This window comes from Ochotona princeps, chromosome 2 (assembly GCF_030435755.1).
Source record: "Ochotona princeps isolate mOchPri1 chromosome 2, mOchPri1.hap1, whole genome shotgun sequence".
Classification (NCBI taxonomy): domain Eukaryota; kingdom Metazoa; phylum Chordata; class Mammalia; order Lagomorpha; family Ochotonidae; genus Ochotona; species Ochotona princeps.
Window position 1 is genome coordinate 122,656,349 of NC_080833.1, and position 26,644 is coordinate 122,682,992.

The 26,644-nt window shown below is 43.8% G+C and overlaps 2 protein-coding genes across 11 annotated transcripts; one reads left to right on the forward strand and one right to left on the reverse strand.

Annotated features, from left to right (window-relative positions):
- Positions 1-3,764: 3,764 nt before the first annotated feature.
- On the forward strand, positions 3,765-26,404 carry LOC105942059 (neuroblastoma breakpoint family member 6-like protein). 10 transcript variants are annotated; one of them, XR_009245010.1, is made up of 7 exons: positions 3,765-3,970; positions 13,152-13,254; positions 13,527-13,740; positions 14,615-14,672; positions 15,310-15,372; positions 16,441-16,597; positions 16,692-16,976. XR_009245010.1 is itself a non-coding variant. In XM_058660957.1 (7 exons), exons 3-6 carry the CDS (start codon positions 6,055-6,057, stop codon positions 16,518-16,520), a joined length of 402 nt encoding a protein of 133 aa, XP_058516940.1. In that variant the 5' UTR covers positions 3,765-3,970; positions 5,631-5,733; positions 6,010-6,054; the 3' UTR covers positions 16,521-16,597; positions 17,984-17,996. The 10 variants fall into 10 exon arrangements, 5 of the variants coding, with proteins under 5 accessions (XP_058516940.1, XP_058516939.1, XP_012783575.2 ...); XM_058660957.1 differs by lacking the exons at positions 13,152-13,254; positions 13,527-13,740; positions 16,692-16,976 and adding exons at positions 5,631-5,733; positions 6,010-6,223; positions 17,984-17,996 and having other exon boundaries at positions 16,409-16,597; XM_058660956.1 differs by lacking the exons at positions 13,152-13,254; positions 13,527-13,740 and adding exons at positions 5,631-5,733; positions 6,010-6,223 and having other exon boundaries at positions 16,409-16,597; positions 16,692-17,005.
- LOC101532060 (purine nucleoside phosphorylase LACC1-like) lies at positions 19,640-21,033 on the reverse strand. The gene is given in 3 exon segments (XM_058656307.1): positions 19,640-20,469; positions 20,472-20,874; positions 20,974-21,033. Coding segments are annotated over 3 exon segments (1,293 nt in total).
- Positions 26,405-26,644: the final 240 nt, after the last annotated feature.

The window sequence follows — 26,644 nt, forward strand, 5'->3', positions numbered from 1 at the left end:
ATTTATTTAGAAAATCAAAGTGACTGATACGAGGAATGAAACATATCTTCTATTTGCTGATTGACTTACAGCCACTCTCTGGGCCATTCCAAAACCAAGAATACCAACCACTAGAGCCGTTGTCTGCACATCAGCAGGAAACTAAATTGCAAGTGGAGTAGCTGTAACTTGAGCCAACACTCCATGACAGGATGCCAGCATCATACAGGGCAGTTTAACCCACCAAACTACATTGCTCACCACCAATGAATATCCCTTTTCCTCCCCCACGAAGGTTATCTTTTAATTCCAGTCTTCATCCTGCTTAGACTGTTGGCAACTAATCATTTTTCAAGGGGGAATTTACTACATTGAATTTCACAGTGCTTGATTTTTGACACCAAAAGCACGTACATTGAAATTTTTTACAATTTTATAGCTCTTCTGTAATAAGTCCTAGTGAAAAGATAACAGAATGAGATAAAACACAACTCATCAATCTAGTGTCTAGAACATGCAAAGAATTCTTGCAGGTCAGCAATCCAAAGAAGTAAATAAAACAGTGGGCCAAAGACTTGAATAGATGTTGACTAAGAAAATATATAGAAGGCTACCAAACATTTCACAAGATTTTCAGTATTATTAATTGTTAGGTAAATGCTACTCAATAATACTTGATATCCAGCTACTAAAAAGAAAGAGCACAAATAAGACAAGGATATGGAGAAATTAGATTCACTTTACATTACTTGAGTGTTATTTAAGATGATGCAGCAAGTCTTGAAGACAACATGACAGTTTCTTTAACAAACCAAGCATACTATTACACAGTATGGCAGTTCCACTTATATGCAAATATTCAAAAGAAATTAGAGGCAGAAATGAGTATTTATTTCTGCACCTGTGTTCTTAGCAACTTTACTCATAATGATCAAAAGGTGGAAATAATCCAAGTGTCTGTTGATAGATTAATGGATTAAAAAAATAATACATATGCACGCAAAGGCAAATCATTCAGCCTTAAGAAGGAATGAAATATTAGAGCAAGCTGCCATGTAGGTGAACCTCTAAAACATGATAAGTGAAATACACAGAAAAGAAATATTTTTGTATGAGTCAGAAGATTCATATCTGTAGACTAAACAGTTGCTATCAGGGACCAAGAAGAGAGCAGAGCAAGATTTGGTTGTATTTTTCTAGTGGGTAGAGAGTTTGATTTGGGATGATGAAAAACTTTGATGGGTGGGCATTGGTAGTTGCACAACAAGGTCAGACTGGTTAATGCCACTGATGTTTAGAAATGGTGGAGGTGGAAAATCTTATATTAGCACAAAATCAAAATTACTTTTAAAAAGTGTATAAAAATTCTTAATATTTGTAAAAGAATGATTCTAGGACAGCCCTCCCCATGAATACTGAAATCTTTTACCTAAAATGATACAGGAATGAGTTTCAGCCCCATATAACCTCCCACATGCTTCGAGTTATCTCTAGATTACTTACAGAAATATATATGATGAAAGCACTCCCTAAGATTTCAAAAACTTTTCAGCCAAATGTTTAATTCTATTTTCCAGGACTTTTAAAAATTATTTGACAATATATAGTTAAAGGTGTACACAGAGGAGCTTTTTTCTGTTAAGGAATATTGCAGGCAATAAAATTAAAAATTAGGGCCAGTGTGCTGGCCTAGCAGGCTCATCCACCTGCAGTACCAGCATTCCACATGGGCACAAGTTGAAGCCCTGGCCATTCCAGCTTCAATCAAGCTCCTCGATCATGGCCTGGGGAGGCAGAAGAGGATGACCCAACTCATTGGGCCCCTGCACCCATGTGGGAAACCCAGAAGAAACTCCTGGCTCCTGGTTTCGCATCAGCTCGGTTCCAGCTATTGTAACCATTTGGGAAGTGAACCAACAGGTGGAAGATTCACTGTCTCTCCCTCTATAACTCTGACTTTCAAGTAAAATAAAATCTTTTTTTAAAAAAAAATTAGCCTGTAAAAGATTTAATGCATTTTAAGTCTTTTCTTCCCTGGTTGTTTTGACAGAATAAGATGAAATGGCTTCCCAGGACTGGTACAACTTATACGGCCAGCCCATCCCCATAAATGGAAGAAATAAAACAAGGAAAAAGTGGAGACATACTCAGACAGATGAAATGGTTTCAAATAATTTGGATCCACACTTGACTGAGCCTGGACAGAAAGAAACCTCAGATACAGAGGACCTATTCTACACCCTTGTGCTGAAAACTCATGTGTTCTGAAACTGCTGGGTTAGATGAGTAACAAATAAATCAATACTCAGCTCATTTTTATTTAAAAAAGAGCAATGACCTTAACATTACAGCTGCAGAAAGTGACTATAAAGAAGGAACAAAGATAACAGAAGGAAGGGAAACAATTGTAAATAATAGTAATGAAGAGAATTATTGAAATCAGAAGATGGATCTTTGTAGGAGATCCACCAAAGCAAACCACTGGAATTAAACACAAAAGCACACTGATGGCTGAAGTCACGACTAAGGCATTATTTTGAATAAAATATGATTTACATACCAATTAGCCTACATGATCTTAATAATCCCTAGAAATTCATGAATTGCTAAAACTTTAAAGCAGAAATAGAAAATCAGAATAAACCAATACCAAATGAAAGAATAAATTCAAATCTCAAATGACCAACAGGAAGAATGAATTTCATTGCGAAGGATGAGTCCTAGTATGACTTGAATCAGGATCCATAGATATTTCAATAGACTAAAAAACAAAAACCCTAGTAAAAAAAAAAATGTTTAAGGGGGTTTTGGATTCAGTCATTCTACAAAATTTTCAGGTTTTCTGGAGCTAGCACTGTGGCACAGAACATAAAACCACAATTTGTGACACAAGCAGTTCATACAAATTTCAGTCCTGGTGGTTCCTATTCCAACACGGCTCTTTGTCAATGTCCCTGGGATGTTTGTAGAAGATGGTCTCAGTGCTTGAACCTCTATCATCTGTCTGATAGCCTGGACAGAGTTCTGTGTTTCTACTTTCACCTTGGACCAACCCTGGCTATGGTGATCTAGTGGGAGACCCGGAAGAGGTTCCAGGTTCCCGGCTTCGGATCGGCGGGCGTCGGCCCGTTGCGGCTCACTTGGGGAGTGAATCATCGGACGGAAGATCTTCCTCTCTGTCTCTCCTCCTCTCTGTATATCTGGCTGTAATAAAATGAATAAATCTTTTAAAAACATTTTTTAAAAAGTATGTGGAGTATGGATTACCCGTAAAGAAATGATAAAGTAGCAAAACAAAATAAAACTTCCTGGGATGACACGGAATGTCAATGAAGTTTGAGGAAAGAAATGGACCTATGTAATTAGCACAAATGTACACATCTAGAACGAATGGAGGGAAAGAGGATGGTTCCCATCAGTGGTGAACTTCAGAAAGGTCCAGGAAACCTTGTGCATCAGCCATGCTTAGCCAACTGAAGAGCATGGTCCTTTAAGAGGCCATGACACCCTCCACATTCTAATACTGCTATGGCAACTCCACATTGTGACCTGCTACTGGACCCTCCCTCCCACACTCAGAAACATCACTACAGGCAGTGGCATTCGCTTAGGGCTCTGGCAACTTCATTCTTGGTTGAGTAATTCAGAACTCTCATGTATTGAAGGGCACTGATAAAGAGATTCTCTAAGTAAGTGAGGACTGAGAGCTTTTGTCATCCATGACTCCTTCTTAAGCTCTTTGACTTTGTTTTAAACATCATGTGTTGGTTTTTGTATTGCCTAGACCCTGGATTAATGACTGCGACAACCATCAGCATGGCAGCATGTTCCAGTGCTCCAACACATCCAAGGATAGAAATGAACCTCCTAGAATACCAGGTCTTGTGCTCCCAGCTGGACAACACTCAACAGGAGCTTGAAGATCTCAAGGAGAAGCTTCTTGCATCTGAGCCTACTGCCTATGCCCTGGACAAGCAGCTACAAAAACACCGTAAGTTCTGGAGGGGATGGGTGATTGTCTTTCTTCTGAGAAATGAGACGAGGTGTAGGTTATGCCTTCGACCTTGGGTTAAAATCCCTGCTACTGTATCCTAGTACAGACACAGAGGAGCTTGTTTATCAGAGGAACAGGTGGAATAGTCTTGTGTTGGGATTCTCTGTGTACTGCAGGAGATTGTGCAGACATGTAATATCATGGTGGCCTTCATGGCAGTCTATTCACTATTGAGGCCCAACTGGCACAACACTGAGCTTGTGACACTAATGGAAACTTGGGTGATCAGCACAGGATCTCAGTTTGAAAAGCATGAAGAAGTTTGTTCTTCTTTAACATCCATAGGTAAAAACTTTGACAGTGGGCAAGCAGCCTAATATGGGAAGTCCTACTCCTGGAGCTCAGTTTTGTTTTAGCACCTTCCGGAGTGTCAGTGAACCCTTTGTTTCAGGGCAGTATGTCTGGGAGCTAATAGAATCTCTCTCAGCACACTCTGTCACTCCCTCAGGGAAGACAGTTGGGATGCAGAATTCCCAGCAGCTTCTGGTCTACCTTGACTCCTAGGAACAGAATTGCATGCGCAAGAGCACATGGCGGTATCTCTGTATATAGGAGTCAGCCAGTGTCATTCTTACAGTTTCCTTTTAGGAAGATCCACTAAGGATTTTACAATCATTAGTTTTGAAGCAGAGTACAAAAAGGAAATGAAGCTTCTTTCCTGATCTTCACCACCTCTACCCTGTTCCTGCCCCGGTGGAATAAACCTCCTAAGATACAAAAAAAAAAAAAAAAAAAAAAAAAGAGGAAATGAAGAGATGCATTATGGGAAGAGATAATGGTAAAATTTCCACACTTCAGTAGAATCACATGAAAATGATTTTGGTAGTAAAGCAAAGGCAGGTAACAGCAAATCCCCTTCTGTGTTAACACAGTGTGCAGAGATCTGGGGTCCTGGGCTGGTCTCCTGCTCTCTGGCCAGGTTTCCCTCTTCTCGGAGCTTCACTGTGCTCCACTTTTAATATCTTATAGAGCAGCACCCACCTCTCTGTGCCACAGTGAATTCACTATGACATAGAGAATCAATGGGGCACTTCCTGTACATAGGATTGAATGGTGTCTGACACATGTTGGACTTTGATAGGTGATCAATCAATTTATTGGTGAATGAGTTGGTTCTTTCACATATGCGTGGTCTAAAGACAATATCCACGTGTGTACAATGACTCTCGTTTTATCTTTGAGATTTTGGTGCATGTACTTTTCCGTTTCAGCACACAGGCCCTACACTGGTACTATTCTCTGATGTTTGCCACACAAACAGGAGTCTCATGCCCAAGCTTAGTCTGCGCTGGGAGATGTCAAGCTTGGTAAAGAGGCCCAGGTCTCAGATTCACACTGTAGGGGTTATGGTTGGTTCTGTAAAACACTGTGTCATCTTATGAAGTTACCCGAATGCACTTTAACCATTCTTTTGCTCATCATTCGAGGGGTTGTGCTAAAGTCTCACATACTGGAGTAAGCGAGAAACAGACATTGAAGATTTTCAACAGAGCAAACACCCAGTGTATGTCCAAGCTATCGTGGACCCTGGTTGGGAGTAGCATGGACACTCATTCCTGCAACACTCATTGAGTCAGGTGGGTCTGTGTTTTCTCAGAATGTGAGCCGTACAAAGTCATCATGCAGCGTGTGCTGGGGGAGTACATCCAATGTGAGGAGGAGCAGCTGGCAGAAAGCCCACCTATCACCAAGAGGCTGAGGTAAGGACAGGCAGCAGGTTCAAGCTGAGGAATCTCTGGGGTGGGCAGTGTAGCTGGCAGAGCTACAGTTTCTACCAACGTGACATTTCCGAAATTGCTGCAGTTTCCCAGTCATGTTTTGAACATATGGGTTTAGAAACAGATGGGAGATCACTCTGTGTAACACTCCCTCCTTTCTTCTAGGGGAACCTTTTTGTCCACATATTTTCTCATAGGCCTAATAGTCAGTCCTCCACTGACTCCCAACAGTGACTCTTCCCTTCTGTCCTACATTAGGGAATTCAATATCTTACTTCAACCTCACACAAGACAACTGAGGCAATGAAAGCAGAAGCCATGGGAAGGGAAATATGCCTCTATCTTAATCCATCAGCATCTCAAAGATCTGCTCAAGTGGACAGCCCTGAGAGCTGCCTGAACCAGGGCCTCTGGGATCGACTTTCTCAGGGACATCATCTGGCAGAGCACCACGCCCACAAGCTCAGTCAAGGTACTGTCCAAGGAAAGGAGGGAAGACCTGCTAGGACAGAGGCTGCAGAACTCCACCCTGTCCTTCCTTCCTGAGGGGAGGCAGCATTGGAGCAGGGAAAGACTGCAGTGTCCTCACAGGGAGGCTGTAACAGGAGGAGCTTTTTAGCAGGAAAGGGGCCTGGGCTCACCAGGAGTGTTCCTATCAGTGCTCACACTGACTTCAGAGAAGGCATTCAGTCATTTTCCCTTCCTGGATTTCTGTTCTGTTATTTCCATAATACTTAGAAAGCATGCTACATGGTAGTTGTCACAGTTAACTAAGAAGTGTTTCTGAATGTACTATAGGCAGTATGAAGTCACTCTCTGGGTTTGGAGGAGGGACACATGGGGTGCAATATGAGGTGAGATGCTGGATGCCATAGAACCCTTAACCTTGGTCCAGGCACAGAGTTCTCCCTGACAGAACAGACACAGTCTATGGGGTGTGCATAGGTTTCCCATGGAACCATGGTGGGGATTGCGCTCTGAGCCTGGTACCCAGCTTTGTGTTGCGAGTGAGGAGACAACAGCACCCCAGATAAATATCTCGTAGGATAGCACTCATAGCGCCTTTAAAGCCTTACCCAGATCTATGAAAGGGAGCTATAGTGATCTATCAGATGATTCAGGTTTGCTGAGGGAGCATAATGACAGCATGTATGTTTCTTTTTTTTTTATTAAAGATTTTGCATTATGTGACATTTTCATAGGCTCTGGGAATCTCCCCACCCCTCCCCACGCCCCTCCCCCCTGGTGGATTCCTCCACCTTGATGCGGTATTACAGTTCAAGCATGTATGTTTCTTTAGAGAAAGGAGTTGAGCCTTCTCTGGTCACAATTCACAGCCATTGTGCTCCTCTAGGTAGAACTGGAGCTGTGCAGTGTGTGAGTGACCTGTTGTGAATTTCTTTGTCGGTTTTTTTGAATTTATTTATTTTTATTGGAAAGACAGGTATACAGACAGGAGGAGGGACAGAGAGGAAGATCTGCCATCCGATGATTCATCCCCCAAGTGACCGCAACGGCTGGAGCTGAGCCAATCCAAAGCCAGGAGCCAGGTTCTCTACCGGGTCTCCCACGCAGGTGCAGGGTCCAAGGCTTTGGGCCGTCCTCGACTGCTTTCCCAGGTCACAAGCAGGGAGCTGGATGGGAAGCAGGGCAGCCAGGATTAGAACCGGTGCCCATATGGGATCCCAGTGCGTTCAAGGCAAGAACTGCTACGCTATCATGTCAGGCCCATTTTTAAGCATTTTAGGACACATTATAAAGAAGTCAAAATGGCAGGACCCATAACCATACTATCAGGATATAACTATGTTTTTAATTTTGTGTTATAACCCATTTTTCAGTTGCCAGTGTTTTCCACATCACGATATTCCATTTAAATTTCAGTATTCATATCAATACTGTTCTACAATAGCTGAGTTATATACCTGTTACTGCATGTTCGTTTTAATGTTTTGGTGTTTCCAGTAACAATGTAAAGAACATATTTAGGGGTCTGGCCTGGTGGCTTAGCAAGCTAAGCCTGAGCCTATGATGCCAACTTCCCATATAGGCACCAATTCAAATGCTTCTTTTTCCACTTCTGGTCTTGCTTATACCTGGGAAGGCACAAAAGGTTCCAGTACCCACATGGGAGAACCAGAAGAAGCTCCTGGCTCCTGGTTTTGTTCTGACCCAACTACAGCCTTCGCAACCTTTTGAAATGTGACCAGTGAATGGATGATCTCTCATTCTCTCTCATATTCTCTCTCTCTCTCTGTGTGTGTGTGTGTCCTTACCCGTAACTCTGTCATTCTAATAAAAAAATCTTAACACAATAACATATTTATAGCAACTTTCATTACCTCCTTGGATCATATTCCTCCAAACAAGCAGATCGAGAGTTTAATTTAGAAATTGTGTATAAAAAGACAGGCAAAACATACTCTGTCATGCATTGTTAGCAGTGTGTGTTTCTATATTTCTCATTTGGGGGGTATAGTGTTCACAGAAGCACTTTGTTATTTCAATGATGTAAGTTGGTATCTTCTTTTTTATACTTGATTTATTTTATCTGTGATGATGTTTACAAGGTTGAGAAGGATGCATGTAATGTGGAAGAGTAATTAAGCTGGGAAAGGTCAACTACGGAGCAAAGTGGAGGAGACAACTGCTTCCAATCTTCCTTTCTATTCTTCCTATCCCTGGGGGGAAGTAAGGAGAGAGGGGAAGAGGGCCACTCTCAGCAGCCTAACCACACCACCACCTGAGGATGTGGGATGGCCACTCGATGCCGTCCTACAGTCCAGATGTGGAGCATATTCTGAGGCTGTTGCTTACTGGTTCGATAGTTCTGAGACACCATGGGTTTCATAGCTCCAAGATGATACAATCCCACCAAGGTGTATTGGCTCACATTGTCCCCCTGAGTCTCAAGAACCTTAACATGACAACTTAAAGAACTAAATAAAAAGGAAAAACAATTCAAGATAAAAGAAGGAAGGGAAAATTGTTTTTTTCAGGAGAGCAGTGGAGGGCCCGGCAGCGTGGCCTAGTGGCTAAAGTCCTCACATTGAACACGCCAGGATCCCATATGGGTGCCAGTTCTAATCCTGGCAGCCCCTCTTCCCATCCAGCTCCCTGCTTGTGGCCTGGGAAAGCAGTCAAGAACAGCCCAAAGATTTGGGACCCTGCAGCCACGTGGGAGACCCGGAGGAGGTTCCTGGCTCCTGGCTCCGGATTGGCGCAGCACAGGCCCATTGCGGCTCACTTGGGGAGTGAATCATCGCACGGAAGATCTTCTTCTCTATCTCTCCTCCTCTCTGTGTATGTGACTTTGTAATAATAAAAATAAATAAAGCTTAAAAAAAGAAAAGAAAAGCAATGGAAACAGCTTTCTGGAGGAGGAGGAGGAGCCACATGTCGTCAGATCCTTTATTCCACGGATCACCAGGAAAATATTGTCTATAGAGTGGTGCACATCCACTTGCTTTTCTTCATTTGTAGACAAGGAGCCTGTGAGGCCAGTCGAGGTTAAATAATTCACGACTAAACGCAAAGTGAGCTCCTTAAGGGCACACAAAACATCACCATTGAATGAAGAAATGCAGTCCCCACTCCTTCCTCGATCTTCCAGTGAGTCACACTCTCCTCATGTTGCCTCAGAAGCTAAATGAATTAATTAACTAATTAATTAAGCAAGCAAAGGAGAGAATGATTGAAACCAGAAAATGGCTCATTGTAAGGACTCCAAAAAGCAAATCACTGTAATTACACAAGAAAGCAAATATGACAGAAATCACTCATGAGAACATCACTTTGGTGAAAATATATTGACATGCCAATAAATCGACATGACTCCACAACTCCCTAAAAATATACAATTTGCTGAAACTTTAAATGAAAAACAGGAAATCTGAATAGATCTACGGCAAGTTTAAAAATTAAGTCAAAACACAAATTCAGACATGAAGAACGAATCGCATTGTGAAGGCTGATCCTAATTTAAACTTGAATCTGGACACATACGTTTTCAATAGGCTCAAAATCAGTCAATTAATGAAACAACTATAAAAAAATCCACTAGAAGAATCCTGGACTCAGTCATATTTTCGCAGATTTCTCTGAAGCTAGCACTGAGCACAGCAAATTAAACGACAACTTGTAACACAAGCATTGGATATGAGTGAAAGTTTTAGTCCTGGTGGCTCCTCTTCCAATGCAGCCTTTGCTAACACATGTGTGCTTGCTACAGAAGAAGCTCTCAATGCATGCAACTCTCTTATCCATGAGAGTAAATTGGTAGGAGTTCTATTTTTCTACCTTCAGCTTGAAACAACACTGGTTAGGATGGTCTTAGGGTATCAAATTAGTAGAAGGAAGATCTAACCTCTGGCATGCTATTGCCCTTTGTAACTCTGCTTTTTATTAAATGGAAACATCTTAAATTGCATTATGTGCTTTATTTGTTTGAACACAATTAGAAAGACCTATCACACACTCAGCACTCCCCATGTAACCACAATGCCTGCTTGTGGACAGGCCAGCACAGAAGGAGGGAACCCAGCTGGGTGGCCCACACAGGTGTCTAAGGGAGCCAGCAACTGCTACTTCCCACGATGGACAGCTGCAGGAATTTGAAGTGGAAATAAAGCTAACACGTGATGCCAGGCACTTTGATCTGGGATGCAGGTGTCCTGGAATACATCTTAACCACTATGGCAAATTCCTTCATTTTCTCTTTCTGAAAAAAACATATTTCTAATTCTGAAAAAAAAAATACATAGGATATGTTACAGCCTTAAAGAATGGTAAAAGAGACAGAGGAAAGTTAATTTTATGAGAAATTCTTTCTGTGACACATTGAATGTCAATGAAGTTTGAGGAAAGAATTGTGACTATATATTCAGCAAAAGCATATCAAACTAATGCAAATGGAGAATGAGAAGATGGCCCCCATTGGTGGTGGTTTCAGAAAGGGTCCAGGAAGCATTGTGTATCATCCAGGCTTGACCAAATGAAGAGCAGGACCCTTTAAGAGGCCATGACACCCTCCACATTCTAATACTGCTATGGCAACTCCACATTGTGACCTGCTACTGGACCCTCCCTCCCACACTCAGAAACATCACTACAGGCAGTGGCATTCGCTTAGGGCTCTGGCAACTTCTTCCTTGGTTGAGTAATTCAGAACTCTCATGCATTGAAGGGCACTGATAAAGAGATTCTCTAAGTAAGTGAGGACTGACAGCTATTGTCATTCATGACTCCTTCTTAAGCTCTTTGACTTTGTTTTAAACATCATCTGCTTATTTCCCTATTGCCTAAATCCTGGATTAATGACTGCCACAACCATCAGCATGGCAGCATGTTCCAGTGCTCCAACACATCCAAGGATAGAAATGAACCTCTTAGGGCCCAGCGGCGTGGCCTAGTGGCTAAAGTCCTTGCCTTGAAAGCCCCGGGATTCCATATGGGCGCCGGTTCTAATCCCAGCAGCTCCACTTCCCATCCAGCTCCCTGCTTGTGAACTGGGAAAGCAGTTGAGAACGGCCCAAAGGTTTGGGACCCTGCACCCGCGTGGGAGACCTGGAAGAGGTTCCTGGTCCCAGCATCGGATTGGCGTGTACTGGCCCGTTGCGGCTCACTTGGGGAGTGAAACATCAGATGGAAGATCTTCCTCTCTGTATATCCGGCTTTCCAATAACAATAAAATCTTAAGAAAAAAAAAAAAGAAATGAACCTCTTAGAACACCAGGTCTTGTGCTCCCAGCTGGACAACACTCAACAGGAGCTTGAAGATCTCAAGGAGAAGCTTCTTGCATCTGAGCCTACTGCCTATGCCCTGGACAAGCAGCTACAAAAACAGTGTAAATTCTGGAGGGGATGGGTGATTGTCTTTCTTCTGAGAAATGAGGTGAGGTGTAGGTTATGCCTTCGGCCTTGGGTTAAAATCCCTGCTACTGTATCCTAGTACAGACACAGAGGAGCATGTTTATCAGAGGAACAGGTGGAATAGTCTTGTGTTAGGATTCTCTGTGTACTGCAGGAGATTGTGCAGACATGTAATATCATGGTGTTCTTCATGGCAGTCTATTCACTATTGAGGCCCAACTGACACAACACTGAAGGCTGACAAGTATCAAAACCTGGGTGGTCTCCACAGGATCTTAATTTGAAAAAAATGAAGAAGTTTGATCATTTCTGACACACAGAGGTTAAAACATTGATGGTGAGCAAACAGCATGATATGGGAAGTCCTACTCCTGGAGCCCAGGTCTGTCTTCGGAGCCCTGCAATGTCAGTGCAGCCCTTGTTTGAGGGTGTGCTTCTGGGACTTACCAGACTCTCACAATATCCTGTTTCTCTCTTAGTGAAGACACTTTGGGGATGCAGGATGGACAGCAGGTCCAGGTCCACCTTGACTCCCAGGAACACAAGGGCATGTACAACAGATAGATGGTGGCATCTGTCTAATTACGAGTCAGCCAGAGTTATTCCTACAGTTTTCTTATAAGAAGAACCCTTGAGGGAATTTATTCATCACTGGGTTTGAATCAGAATATAGAAAAAGTAACTGAAGAAATGTATTCTGAGAAGAGATAAGCTCTGTTTGATTAATGATAAATTTTCAAAATCTCAGTAGAATCACATGAGGATGGTTTTGGAATTGAAAATGCAGGTAACAACGGAATTCTTTTCTGTGCTAATTGTTTTCTGTGCAGAGATCTGGGGTATTGGGCTGGTCTCCTGCTCTCTGGCCAGGTTTCCATGTCCTCTCGGCCTCAGTGTGCTCCTGTCTTAATATCTTATAGAGTAGCACCCACCTCTTTGAGTCAGAGTGAATTCACGATGTCATACAGAGTTAATGGGGCACTTCCTGTACATAGGATTGAATGGTGTCTGACGCATGTTGGATTTTGATAGGGAGTCAATCGATTAATTGTTTCTTTCAGACATGTGTGGTCTAAAGACTTATATTTGTGTGTACATATGGGTTTATTTTATGTTTGATATTTTGGTGCATATATTTTGCAATCCCCACACACAGGCCCTTCACTGGTATCATCCTGTGGTGTTTGCCAGAAGCCTCATGCCCAAGCTGAGTGTTTGACTTGGAAGATGTCAAGCTTGGTAAAGAGGCCCAAGTCTCAGATTCACACTGTAGGGGTTAGGGCTGGCTCTGACAAACACTGTTTGTGTCATCCTATGAAGTTTCCCCACGGACCTTAACCTTCCATTTGCTCATCTTCTCGAGGTGATCTAATTCTATATACTTGGGTAAGTGAGAAACAGACATTGAAGATTTTCAACAGAGCAAACACCCAGTGTATGTCCAAGCTATCATGGCCCCTGGTTCCATGGCTGGGACCTCAGCAGCATGTGCAACACTCATTGAGTCAGGTGGGTCTATGTTTTCTCAGAACGTGAGCTGTGCAAAGTCATCATGCAGCCTGTGCTGGGGGAGAACATCCAATGTGAGGAGGAGCAGCTGGCTGAGAGCCCAGCTGTCACCAAGAGGCTGAGGTAAGGGCAGGCAGCAGGTTCAAGCTGAGGACTCTCTGGGGTGGGCAGTGTAGCTGGCAGAGCTACACTCTCTCCCAAAGTGACTTTTTCCCAATTACTGCATTTTCCCAGTTCTATTAGGGCCATATGGAGTGCTAACAGATGGGAGATCACTATGTACAACCCCCTTCTTTTTCCCAGGAGAAAGACATTTCTGCACATTCTTTTGAAGGCCTAACAGCCAGTCTGCCACTGACCTCCAACTGTGAATCTTCCCTTCTATCCCTCATTAGGGAATTCAAAATCTTACTCCAACCTCACACAAGACAACTGAGGCAATGAAAGCAGAAGCCACAGGAACAGAGAGATGCCTCCGTCTTACTCCATCAGCATCTCAAAGATCTGCTCAAGTGGACAACCCTGAGAGCTGCCTGAACCAGGGCCTCTGGGATTGACTTTCTCAGGGACATCATCTGGCAGAGCACCACGCCCACAAGCTCAGTCAAGGTACTGTCCAAGGAAAGGAGGGAAGACCTGCTAGGACAGAGGCTGTAGAACTCCACCCTGTCCTTCCTGCCTGAGGGGAAGTAGCATTGGAGCAGGGTCAGTCTCCAGCATCCTCAAAGGGAGACTGTGACAAGAGGAGCATCCTTGCGGGGAAGGGGCCTGGGCTAACCAGGAGAGCTCCCAGGTCTGTGCTCACACTGACTTCAGAGAAGGCATTCGGTGACTTCCTCCGCCTGCATTTCTGTTCTGTCATCTCAACAATGGTTAAAAACATGCTGTATAACAGTCCTAGCAGTCAAACTGGAAGTGTTTCTGAATGTACTATAAGCAGAATGAAGTCACTCTCTGGGGTTGACTGAGAGATACATGGGGTGGAATCTGAGGTCAGATTGTGGATGCTGTGCAACCATGAACCTGGATGCATGCATACAATTCTCCCTGACTGAGCAGGTCTATGAGGTGTGCATAGCAGAATGAAGAGTTGGATGGGTGCATTGTGGGTCAGGGCAATTCTTTCTCTTAGGAATAGGACTAAGTTTTCCCTGAGAGGCATGTGGGAACATTGAGCTATGAGTCTGGGACCCAGCCGTGTGATGGGAAGGGGGATACAGCAGCAACTGAGAACAGGGCTAGAGAAATATTTCTTAGGATGGCACCATGTGCCCCTTTGAAAGACTCGCCCCGCTCTGTGGCAAGGAGCTGTAGCAATCTATCAGCTGATGCAATTGTGCTGAAGGATGAGAATGGCAGTGACTGTGTTTGTCCAGAGACAAACGCTGAGCCTTCTCTGGTCACAGATCACAGGCGTTGTGCTCCTCTCGGTGGAACTGCAGCTGTCCAGTGTGTGAGTGACCGTTTCTGAATTTGTTTGTAGATTTTCATGACCATCCAAAAGAGCAAGAACAACGATCCCTGGCATTTCTGGCCCTCAGGTAACAAACAGGGAACAGGAGGAGTCATGGACAGGTGAACTGTGAGAGGTTCTGGGAAGGGACTCCTATGGGTTCCGAGGTGTCCACATTCCTCTGGGAGCGTGCAGAGAATCTGCTGGCCAAAATAGCTTCACTCCCTCCACAAGCCTACAACCTCTGTGCTCTCTGGAGCTGGTGCCTTCTGCCTTGCCCTGAGTGATCTATCCTGGCCCTTACGCTGCAGTCATTCTCATTACCTTCTGTGAGGTTTAAGCACTGAGTCAGGTGCATGGCTTCCTTCTGTATGGTTCACCTTAGCTTGTTGGCAGATGCTCACTGCTGGGAAAGCCAACAGGCAAAGTTGCTTCCGCCTCCTCAAGGGTGGAGTGAGAAACCTGGACATCACTGTGACTCTAACATCTCTAGCAACACGGGCCTGTGGTCACTCGACCATGCCTGTCAGTCAGGTGCCTAAAGAGATACAAAACACAGAACTCCATTCTGAGTCAGAATCACACTTGGAAGGACTTTGTGGATGCTCTCACTAGTCTTTGTCAATGTCACCATCACTATCGCTACTCCTGTTCCACTCTGGAAGTTTCTGGTGTTCAACCTAACAAATTCTGATTGTGTCTTCTGCTCTTCCGCATGTCTATAGTGTCAACAGTGAGCAACCTGAGAGGCAAGTGAATGGAGTCCTATTAGATTCATCAGCTAAAAGGTATTTCCCACCTTATAATGACATTATGTCCATGAATTGAAAGACTCTCTCTGCATAGTTTTCTGTTTGATAATCTGGAATTCAGGTGTCTCTTTGATGGATGCAATGGATATTATCCGGAGTGCAGGGCACTGTCCCCTTCCACGCTGAGTGAGGAGATCATGCAGGAGGCATGCAGACAGTTTTTACAACAGAGAAGGAACAAGTCAGGGGAGAATTTGGAGGTCTTCACACTAGTGACACCATTGATGGAGTGGACATAGGACAGAATGAGACAAAGACATTGCTTGAATGCAGATGCTGACAATCTGAGAGAACAGAAACAAAATACCAAGGCATTTATAAGGAAAAGTGAACAAGCAAGTTGAGAAAGAGGTTGCATGCAGGGGCGGGTGAGAGCAGCAGCCAGGAGCAAAAGAGCAGGCATTCCAATACCTCAGGGCTCTATCTGCGCTGGCTGGAAGGCAGTAATGGAACTTCCACTGAGCCTATTGTTTGAAGAAATGCCCTCAGTTTTGTGTGTCAGTGTTACTAACTTGTCTTGAATGGCACTGCCCAGAGTCCAGTGGAGGTGAGAATACAAGGACTCTGCAAGTTTACCCTGCTGCTGGCCAATTAGTCTCTAGCAAGGGGACTCAATTTTTACTCCTGCAAACATCCACTGTACCCCAATAAAAAGTGCATATGGAGACAGCTGATGAAAATCACATACAGCAGAAAGCTCACAGTTTTCCCACACATTGAGGAGCTCACTTGATCAGTGGTCCACGATGACCCAGCTCCCTCTTTGATGGTACTGCGATCTTGAGACCCTTGGGAGCAGACCACTCACACTGTCTCTCTCCGTCTGTGCAGCCACCTGCAAGTTTTGACCAGCACAGAGCACAAATGGGAATGTCCCCACAGACATCATCACACCTTTGTACATTCTTGACCTAGGCCGACTTCCTTCTCTGTTGTCCTGCTAGTGTGGACCAATATAACTTCAGAAAGGACATGCACACCGATGGGTCTGAGGGCTGTGGTTTTCTTTCAGAACTGTGATTGGATGCTCCCTTTCTATTGAAGATTCCTCGCAACCCGAAGGGGTGATGTTCATGAACACTCAAACACTAGCAGCCACAAGTGTCATGTCTTTGACCACCTGATAATGAAAGGAAAGCTGCAATCAAGAAAAGTGGGTACGATCATGCAGAATCCCAGGCTTCCAATCTAGGATGCAGAGGTAATCAGTCCTTTCTTCTTAGATTGACTAGTACTAATACCCTTAGTACTCTCTGGGTGAGATTCCTCCTCCTTCTCTCTGCTGTCTCCAACAGCTGATGCAACCTCTCTCTGGACTTACCCTAGTGGCCCATAGGCTGCCACTCTGCCAGGCCCTTTTTCTGCATCTCCTGTTGTCACCTTGACCTCTGCTGTCCTCTCAATTCTGAGGCCAGAAGTTCCTCTGCACCCCCAGGCCACAACCAGCCCCATAGTGCTCATTTTCATCTACGCAGCACCCTGAGATGTGTAACATTATCATCTTGTCTACAATCATACACTTCATTTTCCTTTTCTCTCCCTTCCCTGTTCCTCAACTCCATTGCCTCATCCCTCTGAAGGCACTGACTTCAGAAATCACTTACCCATGAGTGTTACTTCTGGGTCTCCTTTTGGACAAATCCTGTAGGCACTTTGTTATAGATAGGAAGCAGAAGTAAAGTCCAGAGAAACCACAATAGTTAGGTCAAATCTGTTCAATACAAAACCAACCCTTTACTCTACAGAACTTCCTTGTTCTGGCTATTGAGAATATTCCTAGAAACACCTCAAGGAATCAACTTCAAGGATTTAGGAGAGAATGCCTGGCCACGGTTATATTTCCTATTCTTCATTTCGTTTGAGTCTCTTCTTTTTTTTCTTTCATTTTGAGGCACATTTGGAGGAGGTTTAAAACATAAGCATGCTTATTAGGGTCTCCAAATATTGTCTACTGCATGGTCTGACATTCAGATTATATTCTTCCTCCAAGCTTTATGGAAGTGACCTACAGCCTATATGCAAACACTAGATTATCATTAGCACACCATGTGGCCCTGAGTAATGTCAGTTCCATCATCCTCTTTCCATAAAGACAGAAAGGATCTTGGATCGTGTCTAAAGTCCCTGCTGACTCTCACATCTTGGATTTCTGCCATGGCTTGTCCACACAGCCCTCAGAGACTAGGAGGTGGAAGTGAAACCAAGTTTGTGTTTCTGTAAATTTTCTTCTCCCTCTTAGAGTAGGTGCTTTCTAGGTGTGCACAATGGTAATTAAGAACATCCCTCAGAGAGAAGTAGGAACAGACATGGAAAATCAGCAGGACAGCAGGTGATCCCACAATCAGCATGTTGAAGGAACGCAATACTTTGACTTTCGTGACATATGTAAGGTGTAAGTTCAGGGAGTGTCTGCTCTAGTTTGTATCACATGTTCCCTGAGCAGGCTTGAGGCCCTGTCCCTCTGACCCTCCTCTCCCCTAGAGCTCGCTTCCTTGCCTGGCCTCAGTCACCACTGACAAAGATGCCCATCTCATCTACCATATTACCTGCACAAGATTCTCATTGGGTTTCCCTCTTTTTCTCTCAGGTACCAAAGATTGTGCAGTTATGAAAGGATATTGCAGAGATATATACCCAAATGAGCTGCAACAACCAAGGAAAATATAAAAAATATTGCAGAGATATATGCCCAAATGAGCTACAACAGTCAAAGAAAAAAAAAAAAACAACAAAACATCAACACAAACAGAACAATAGAAAATCCTTTATTGAGAAATGAATTTCAATATCATCTTCCACATGTGCTACTTTCTACTCCCACTGGCAGGTTGGAGGAAGGCCATCAGAGTCCATCAGCCTCCACTTGTTTAAACACCTATGAAGACCAAGGCCCAGAGCCTCAGACTGTTGGGAGTCCTTAACTCCCATTGCTATCCTGCCAAGAAGCAGCATCAAGACCAGCTGCACTGTGACAACAGCCCCACTGGACATGCGCTGTCTCCACATGGGATGCTGTAGGAGCAGTCAGGAATAAGGATGCAGTGCTCTTGATGAAAAGGTTTACCTGGAGGGAATCGTGAGGAAATGACCTGAAAACAGGAGAATATAGACCATTGAATGAGACATTTGACTTGACATGTCTTCTTCAAGGAGTAATGCAACAAAAAGAGAAGAGAAGGCTATTTTGGACTTAAACAAAATATGAAAAGTAACTGCTATGTTGCTTTAGTAACTATTGAAACAAATGCACTTCCTCTCATTTTTGTTGCATTGGTGGTCATGACAGGTCAACCTTATGGCTCAATGGTTTATATTCTGGAGCTTTTCAGAAGCTTTTCATGATTCCTTTCAGGTTAAACAGTTAAGCAAGAACATTCCATTCTTAGTCCCGGGTGCTTCCTACCCCGTCCCATGCGGAGGCAGAGTTCAGTGTCCACCCTTGTTGTTAGTTGGTTAGGCAGCAGACTAATGATGTTTCTTTTCCTCGCCTTTTATTTTTGTTATCTGCTTAAGGGATTGGATCGATAAAGTGTCTTTCTAATCCATCCATCTTCCTTTCCGTTTTAAACTCCAATGCTTTCATCAGGACTTTATCAGTTCTTTTTTGGAACCTTCTGACCGCTTCTATCTTAACCTCTCTGCTTTGCTCTCTCACAATCAGAATCCATTCCATTGAAATAATAATATTACGGGCCCGGTGGCGTGGCCTAGCGGCTAAAGTCCTCACCTTGAAAGCCCCAAGATCCCATATGGGCGCCAGTTCTAATCCCGGCAGCTCCACTTCCCATCCAGCTCCCTGCTTGTGGCCTGGGAAAGCAGTCGAGGACGGCCCAATGCATTGGGACACTGCACCCGCGTGGGAGACCCGGAAGAGGTTCCAGGTTCCCGGCTTCAGATCGGCTCAGCACCAGCCCGTTGCGGCTCACTTGTGGAGTGAATCATCGGACGGAAGATCTTCCTCTCTGTCTCTCCTCCTTTGCGTATATCTGGCTGTAATAAAATGAATAAATCTTTAAAAAAAAAAGAAATAATAATATTACTTGATGCCTGGAAAATAAACCTCAGACTCTTCAAATATTGGATCAAGAACCTCACTAATCTATTTCCAACCACTTTTGGAGACTTAACTCCTGCCCACACCCTTATTTCTCTAGATGATGCTATGCACTTTATAGTTTCAATTTCTGGTTCATGGTGCTCAGCAGTCTATTTAGTTGTCATTTTCCAAAAGTTGTTTATCTTTTCAGTCTATGAAATGTGAGTCAAGCAGTCTTACACATGCAGGATGAAGATTGTGAAATTCATTTGCTGATTCCCTTGGAAGAGTAAAATAGCAAGGTCCTACCGAAAGTTCCAGCACAGCAATAATATCTTCCAAATGACAGCCATACTCTGTTATCATAGTATGTACCAGGGCCATTGCAACACCTAACAAAGTACCCTTCCAACCAGCGTGATCAACTCCACATGCTTTTTTGACAGGATCTGCAAAAACTATAGGGATACAGTCAGCAGCAAGGGCTGCTGTTGTGACTCCTCTCTGATTTGTAGTTATTCCGTCAAAAGATGAAGGTTTCTTTCTTCCCATAATCCAGACATCACTACCATGATCAGTCCTTATCCAGTAAAATTTCTTCATATTAAATCCCATAGTATTTGCCAATCTATATAGAGTTTCTTGAACAACTGCCTTGGGATCTCTCCTTTTGGCACTACTGAAGAGATTGAATGAGCTAAGGGTTGGTACGTAAGATGTGCCACCTGTTCTTGTTGTAATTCCATGTGTGAAAATATCTGGGATCAAAGCAGATGTGATAATAGTTAATTCTCCCTTCAGTGCTGGCAAACTGTTCAAATACGTTTCTGTCTCATTCTGGATTTCTTCTAGTTTTTGAGCTGTAATCACATTTACTTCCGGGGATTGTTTCAAGAAGCTCTCCTTCGAAGTCATCTGTAAATCTTCAAACTCAAAATTGTGAACATTAGTAAAGAGGTGGTCCATAAAGGCCTTCATTAATGCTTTCCAATGCAAGGGGAGAATGACCTTAAGGCTGCTCAGATTTTTTCCATCATTTTTTGTTTAATAGTATATAATGAGGCAGCCATGCTGGGATTGGTATCAGTCTCAAATTCCCTCAAAAGAATTGATAATCCATTGCTTGTTTCTAATTCACAATCATCATGGTCACCATTCTTTTCACAGCTGATGGAACTGCAACACATTATGCAAAGGAATTTGTCCGTGGCAGCCTGGTGGAATTTGACAGCATTTAATGCCCTCAGTAATCTCTGATGGCAGTTTTTCTGAGCATTCAGTTTCAAATCACAACTGCATCTGCCATCTTTCAATACCATAAATTCTTCAAAGACTTTTCTGCCGACTTGATCATCTGATCTGCCGTGGGAAGCTATTAGGACCTGACACCCCTGACTTCTGAGTTGGATCTCATTGGAATCCAGAGGCCCAAAGCTGGTCACCTAGAATGAGAAGACCGTCCTGGAAGCAGCGATGCACACTCCACCTCACCTCACCTCACCTCACCTCACCTCACCTCACCTCACCTCACCTCACCTCACCTCACCTATCCCACTTGAGACACACGGATCCCCGTGCTCACATCGACAAGGACTCTCCATGTGAACGCTGGCTGGGGCTCAGTTGGCCACTGCAGAAAACAGCAAAGAGCTCCAGGGTGGTGCTGGGCTGTAGGGTTTGCACTGGTGGCCGCAGCAGGATGAGCCCTCTGTGAGCTTTTGTAGAGACCTTGCTTTTAATTTATCTATTAACAATTCATCAATTTGCCTGTGATTTCATGTTATGCATGATTCCAAGCAACATATTGCACAGACCCATTTTTAAAAAAATAATTTTTCAGAGGAATAAAAAGGCGAGATAAAAACTTGAATAGAAGTAAATGGGATGAAGGAAAAAAATGGAGGACCATCTCAATGGTTAAATCACCAGATTGAAAGCTCCGGGATCCCATATGGGTCATAGTTCACGTCCTGGCAGTTCTACTTTCCATCCAGGTCCCTCCTTATGGGCTGGGAAAGCAGTGGAGGATGGCTCAAAGACTTGAGATCCCTGTACCCACGTGGTAGATCCAGAAGAAGCTCCTGGCTCCTGGCTCCTGGCTTTAGATTGACTTTCCTTGAAATGAACGAGCAGATGGAGGATCTTTCTCACAGGCTCATTTCCTCTACATAAACTTGATTTGCCTTTCCAATAAAACAAATAAAATATCTTATTAAAAAGACTTTTTAAAAAAAAGAAGCCTGCCTATTTACTCACTGTATATACATTTATTTTGTTAAGAAATGTGACTTTCTACTATTTCCTATACCTACAATGTTGTGATGCAGTTAGATAGCAGAACAAAGGGCTAATGACCAATTAGAAATGATAGTAATATAGTAATACTATAGCTGAAAGCAGGGGTTAAAGTTGAATAGGGGAGAGGAGGGAGAGGTAATCTCTGAGCATATAGAACTGTATCGTAACATAAAGAAATTAAAAAACAAAAAGAGCAAAAGTGTCTTTAGATCTTCTAGTGCATAGCTCTCTCCAGATCTGCCAGGCTTCCTCTCAACAGTTACCCTGCTCTCTACTCAATCTCTAGGTTCGGCTTAAAACATGCCCAGGTGTCAACCATTCATTGCAAATTCTGGGGATGTGACCTGGTTCACCTTCCCCCCAATGCCATCCATAGAGTCTGACACATCCTCTCCCAGTTCTTCACTTATGTGTGCTTCTCCTCACATTTGAGGATAGAAATGTCTATGTCCCTATCTACAGCTAAACATAGAATGATTTCTTCATTCTGGCTGTCCCATTTGTACAGCAGCCTTTTCCTCATTCCATATCCTGGTCATCTATCTTACTGTATGTTTATAGGGTCCATTTATAATGTATTTAAAACTAAGAGTTTCAAATACGCGAATATTTCTCTGCCATTAACTTATGGCTTCCTTTCTGTACCCAAGTAATAATGTTGATTTTAGATCTATTATTTCCTTACAATTTAACCCTTCCCACAATCAAGTTAGCTTCTATTAGATACAGTGCCATCACTAGTATCTCTGGTTTGCTCCTTAGGATTCATGTATTTATATTTGAAAGGCAGATCAGATTTACAGATAGGAGAGACAGAAAGATCTTTTATGGATTGGTTTACCCCCCCAGATAGTCGCAAAGGCCAGAGATGAGGTGATGAAAAACCAGAAGCCAGGAGCTGCTTCTGGGTTTTCCATGTGGATGCAGGGCCTGAAGGTTTGGGACATGCTCTACTGCTCTCCCAACTACATGCAGGGAGCATGGGAAATGAAGCAGCCAGGACATGAACCAATGTCCACATGAGGTCCAAGTACTTGCATGCGAGGATTTAGTCATTGAAACATCACACCTGCCCCCTTGTTTCTTACTGAGTAACTTTCCCACAGGGAGAGAGTGACCTCAGAAGTACCAATAAAGTCATCATGGAAACCCTTTCTGTGACATATAGAATGTCAATGAAGTTTGAGGAAAGAAATGGACCTATGTAATTAGCACAAATGTACACACCTAGAAAGAATGAAGGGTAAGAGCAGAGTCCCCATCAGTGGTGAACTTCAGAAAGGTCCAGGAAACCTTGTGCATCAGCCATGCTTAGCCAACTGAAGAGCAGGACCCTTTAAGAGGCCTTGACACCCTCCACATTCTAATACTGCTATGGCAACTCCACATTGTGACCTGCTACTGGACCCTCCCTCCCACACTCAGAAACATCACTACAGGCAGTGGCATTCGCTTAGGGCTCTGGCAACTTCATCTTTGGTTGAGTAGTTCAGAACTCTCATGTATTGAAGGGCACTGATAAAGAGATTCTCTAAGTAAGTGAGGACTGAGAGCTTTTGTCATCCATGACTCCTTCTTAAGCTCTTTGACTTTGTTTTACACATCATGTGCTAGTTAATCTAACACGTAAATCCTGGATTAATGACTGCCACAACCATCAGCATGGCAGCATGTTCCAGTGCTCCAACACATCCAAGGATAGAAATGAACCTCCTAGAACACCAGGTCTTGTGCTCCCAGCTGGACAACACTCAACAGGAGCTTGAAGATCTCAAGGAGAAGCTTCTTCCATCTGAGCCTACTGCCTATGCCCTGGACAAGCAGCTACAAAAACATTGTAAGTTCTGGAGGGGATGGGTGATTGTCTTTCTTCTGAGAAATGAGACGAGGTGTAGGTTATGCCTTCGGCCTTGGGTTAAAATCCCTGTTACTGTTTCCTAGTACAGACACAAAGGAGCTTGTTTATCAGAGGAACAGGTGCAATACTCTTGTGTTGGGATCCTCTGTGTACTGCAGGAGATTGTGTAGACATGTAACATCATGGTGTTCTTCATGTCAGTCTTCTTGTCACTATTGAGGCCCAACTGGCACAACACTGAGCTTGTGACACTAATGGAAACTTGGGTGATCAGCACAGGATCTCAGTTTGAAAAGCATGAAGAAGTTTGTTCTTCCCTAACACCCAGAGATATAGCCATTGAGGGTGCACATATTGCATGAGATGGCAAGTTCTACACCTGGAGCTCACATCTGTCTTAGGATCCCTGAGTGTCAGTAGACCCCTTGTTTTAGCCGGTGTGTCTGGGATAACAGAAACCTCTCAGTACACTCTATACCTGCCTGAGTAAAGACACTTTTGTGATGCAGGATTCCCAGTGGCTTCTGATCAACCTGGAGTCCTGGGAATACAAGTGTATGCACAAGAGGGCAATGCTGGTAGCTCTCTAAGGAGGTGTCAATAGAAGAACCATTGTGGGAGTATTTTCATCAGAATGTCTGAATCAGACTAAAGAAAGAAAATGAAGAGATGCATTCTGAGAAGAGATAATAATAAAATTTCAACACTGCAGCATGACCCACCTCTATGAGCAAGAGTGAATTCACTGTGTCGTAAAATCTCAAGAGACTGCCTCCTGTACGTAGGTTGGAATGGTGTCTGACACATGTTGGACTTTGATAGGTGATCCATCAACTTATTAGTGAAAGAGTTGTTTCTTTCCAATATGTGTAGTCTAAAGACTTAAAATATCCATGTCTATACTATGACTCTTGTTTTATCTTTGAGATTTTGGTACATGTGCTTTTCAATCCCAGCACACAGATCCTAAAGCAGTACCATCCTCTCGTGTTTGCCACACAAACAGGAGCCTCATGCACAAGCTTAGTGTTTGACTTGCAAGATGTCAAGCTTGGTAAAGAGGTTTGGGTCTCAGATTCAAACTATAGGGCTTAGGCTTGGATCTGCCAAACACCATTTGTATCATCCTATGAAGTTACCCAAATGGACTTTAAGCTTCCCTTTGCTCATATTCTCCAGAGGTTGTACTAAAATCCCACATACTCGGGTACGTGAGAAACAGACATGGAACATTTATAACAGAGCAGACACTTAGTGTATGTCCAAGCTAGTGTATGGACCTGGTTCCTCAGCCGCATGGACACTGGTTTCTATAGCAGTGATTGAGTCAGGTGGGTCTGTGTTTTCTCAGAATGTGAGCCGTACAAAGTCATCATGCAGCCTGTGCTGGGAGAGTACATACAGTGTGAGGAGGAGCAGCTGGCAGAGAGCCCAGCTGTCACCAAGAGGCTGAGGTAAGGACAGGCAGCAGGTTAATGCTGAGGAATCCCTGTGGTGGGCAGTGTATCTGGCAGAGCTACAGTCTCTCCCAATCTACATTTCCAAAATTGCTGCAATTCTCAGTCATAGTTTGGACCTATGGGGGTGAGAACAGAGGAGAGGTCATTGTGTGAAACTCCCTCCTTTCTCTGGGCGAAAAGTTTTTCCACATATTTTCTCATAGGCCTAACAGTCAGTCCTCCACTGACTCCCAACAGTGACTCTTCCCTTCTATCCTACATTAGGGAATTCAATATCTTAGTCCAATCTCAAACAAAAAAAAACTGAGCCAAGGATAACAGAAGCCATAGGTAGGAAGAAATGCCTCCGTCTTACTCCATCAGCATCTCAAAGATCTGCTCAAGTGGACTACCCTGATTGCCGTCAGAATCAGGGCCTCTGGGATCGACATTTTCAGGGACATCATCTGGCAGAGCACCACACCCACAAGCTCAGCCAAGGTACTGTCCAAGGAAAGGAGGGAAGACCTGCTAGGACAGAGGCTGTAGAACTCCACCCTGTCCTTCCTGTCTGAGGGGAGGCAGCATTGGAGCAGGGACAGTCTCCAGTGTCCTCACAGGATGGCTGTGACAGGAGGAGCTTCCTAGTAGGGAAGGGACTGGAGCTAACAAGCCTTCAGAGGATGCGTCCAGTCGTTTTCCCTTCCTGGATTTCTGTTCTGTCATCTCCACAATGCTTAAAAAGCATGCTGCATGGTTGCTGTGACAATGAACTAGGAAGTATTCATGAATGTACTATAAGCAGTATGAAGTCACTCTCTGGATTTGGAGGAGGGACAACTAGAGTGGAATCAGAGGTGAGAGGCTAGATGCCATGGAATCCTTAACCTTGGTCCAGGCACACAGGTCTCCCTGACAGAGCAGACACAGGTTTATGGGGTGTGCAGCGTGGAATTGAGAGTAGTGTTGTTTAGTGCAATTCCCCACTTGCTGACAAAATTAGGTTTTCCATGGAACCATGGTGGGAATTGAACTGTGAACCTGGGAACCAACTTTGTGGTGTGAGTGAAGAAACAGCAGCAACAAAACAGACAGGGAGGCTAGAGAAATATCTCTTAGGATGACACTCATGTGCCCCTTAAAGCCTTCGCCCAGCTCTATGACAGGGAGCTATAGTGACCTATCAAATGATTCAGATTGGCTGAGGGAGTATAAGGGCAGCATGTATGTTTCTTTAGAAACAAGAGTTGAGCCTTCTCTGATCACAGATCAGAGACATTGTGCTTCTCTCGGTCGAACTGCAACTGTCCAGTGTGTGAGTGACCTTTCTGAAGTTCTTTGTAGATTTTCACGACCAATTGAAAGAGCAAAAACAACAATCCCTGACGTTTCTGGCCCTCAGGTAACAAACAGGGAACAGGAGTAGTCATGGACAGGTGAAATGTGAGAGGTTCTCAGAAAGAACTCCTAAGTGCTCGGAGTTATCCACATTCCTCGGGGAGCGTGCAGAGAAACTGCTGGACAAAACAGTTACCCTGTCTCCACCAGGCTACATCCTCTGTGCTCTCTGAAGTTAGTGCCTTCTGCCTTGCCCTTGGTGACCTAACCAGTCCCTAA